General features: G+C 38.9%; 1 protein-coding gene across 1 annotated transcript in view; it reads left to right on the top strand.

Annotated features, from left to right (window-relative positions):
• Positions 1-328: 328 nt before the first annotated feature.
• The window catches only part of adck5 (aarF domain containing kinase 5), a 15450-nt gene continuing 14435 nt past the window's right edge, over positions 329-1343 (top strand). Inside the window, exon 1 of the mRNA XM_015385435.1 lies at positions 329-505. Coding sequence (XP_015240921.1) covers positions 482-505 — 24 coding nt within the window. The 5' untranslated portion in view covers positions 329-481. The remainder of the gene's footprint in view (positions 506-1343) is intronic.

Here is a 1343-nt window from a genome sequence, read left to right as displayed (position 1 = left end):
GTTACGACTTTATTCTCGTAATGTTACGACTTTATTCTCGTAATATTAGGGCCTCGCCCTAATACTCCGTCGTAGATTAAGTATTTATTATGCTGGGTTAAATTAAACAGTTTGGAAAAGTATCATTAATTTATTTCATTATTTTATTTTATGTTTTTTTGGGGGGTGAGTCTTGTTTCCTGTTTCCTTGTTTAACTCCTGATCAGTTGGTGGCGGTAATGCACTTGAACTAGTTTGCCAACAGCCATTAAAAAAAAAACTACAAGAAGTACAGGGGGAAAAAAATAAGTTCCAGGTTTTTATCGTCATCAGACGGAGACGGAAGTACTTAGAGAGGCTTCATCTTGGACTCCCGCAGCAGAGTAGACTCTTTGAAGAATCTGTATGCTAGTAGCCAGATGAGGCTGCTGTGCGGCTGGCCGGAGGGGACTCAGTGGCTGGCATTCATCGCTCCTGAGATTTAGAATCATACTGAAGAACCATGACTGGGAAACCCTCCAGATTGGTAAATAAAAGCGATTTTTAAAGCATCTTTACCTCCGATCGATAAGGTTACTCCCTCAGTTCAGCTAGGTGACTAACAGCTGCTCAAGTTATGTTTATCTGATCATCTGCAATAGAAGCAGGAATAAAAAAAAAACGTAGCGAAGCTTTTTAAGCAGATAAATCGCAGTGTTTTTCCTTTTTAAATTAGTTTCCTCTGTGTGACAGGCGGCTATAGCGGGAGGAGCGTTTGATTCCTCCTGACCTGTCCCCTGTGTGAGTTTCCCTCCTTGCTGTTTAAGTTAAAGAAGGGAAAGAAAACATGTCCGCGCTCAGGTCATTGACATCCCTGTTATCTGGGGATCCATTTGTCAGCGCCAGAAACATTCTGTCCCTCACATGCAGACAGCGAACAAAAACAAGAGGTGTCCTTGGTTAGGACCCTCCCCTGCATCCTTCCCCGGTGTACAAAACAAACACACAGCCTGGATCTACCCGCATAGATCCTCCTCAGGGTCCAGAGTTCACTTTCAGCTTCTAACCTCACAGATCTGTCCTACACACACACCTCTATGGGCTGCCATTGGTGAAGCTTATCTAGTCAGATATTCGCAGCAATGTTTGAAAAAAATTAAACATTAAACATAAAAGAAAAAAAAAATACTATTACTTAATTACTTATTATATAATTCATACATGTATAAACATCACATTTTCCAACCAGACATTTACAGGGTTACAGGTCATTAAAAATCATTAAATTATCTTTTTTTATTATTATTATTATTATTAAGGCTTTAATTGGCATTACATTCATTAAATGTGATTATAGTGGCATTTAAAATGTGTTATTTAAAAAA

This window comes from Cyprinodon variegatus, unplaced genomic scaffold (assembly GCF_000732505.1).
Source record: "Cyprinodon variegatus isolate N-32 unplaced genomic scaffold, C_variegatus-1.0 Scaffold339, whole genome shotgun sequence".
Classification (NCBI taxonomy): domain Eukaryota; kingdom Metazoa; phylum Chordata; class Actinopteri; order Cyprinodontiformes; family Cyprinodontidae; genus Cyprinodon; species Cyprinodon variegatus.
The sequence above is the reverse complement of the archived record's forward strand: the minus strand, read 5'-3'. Positions and strand labels throughout refer to the sequence as shown.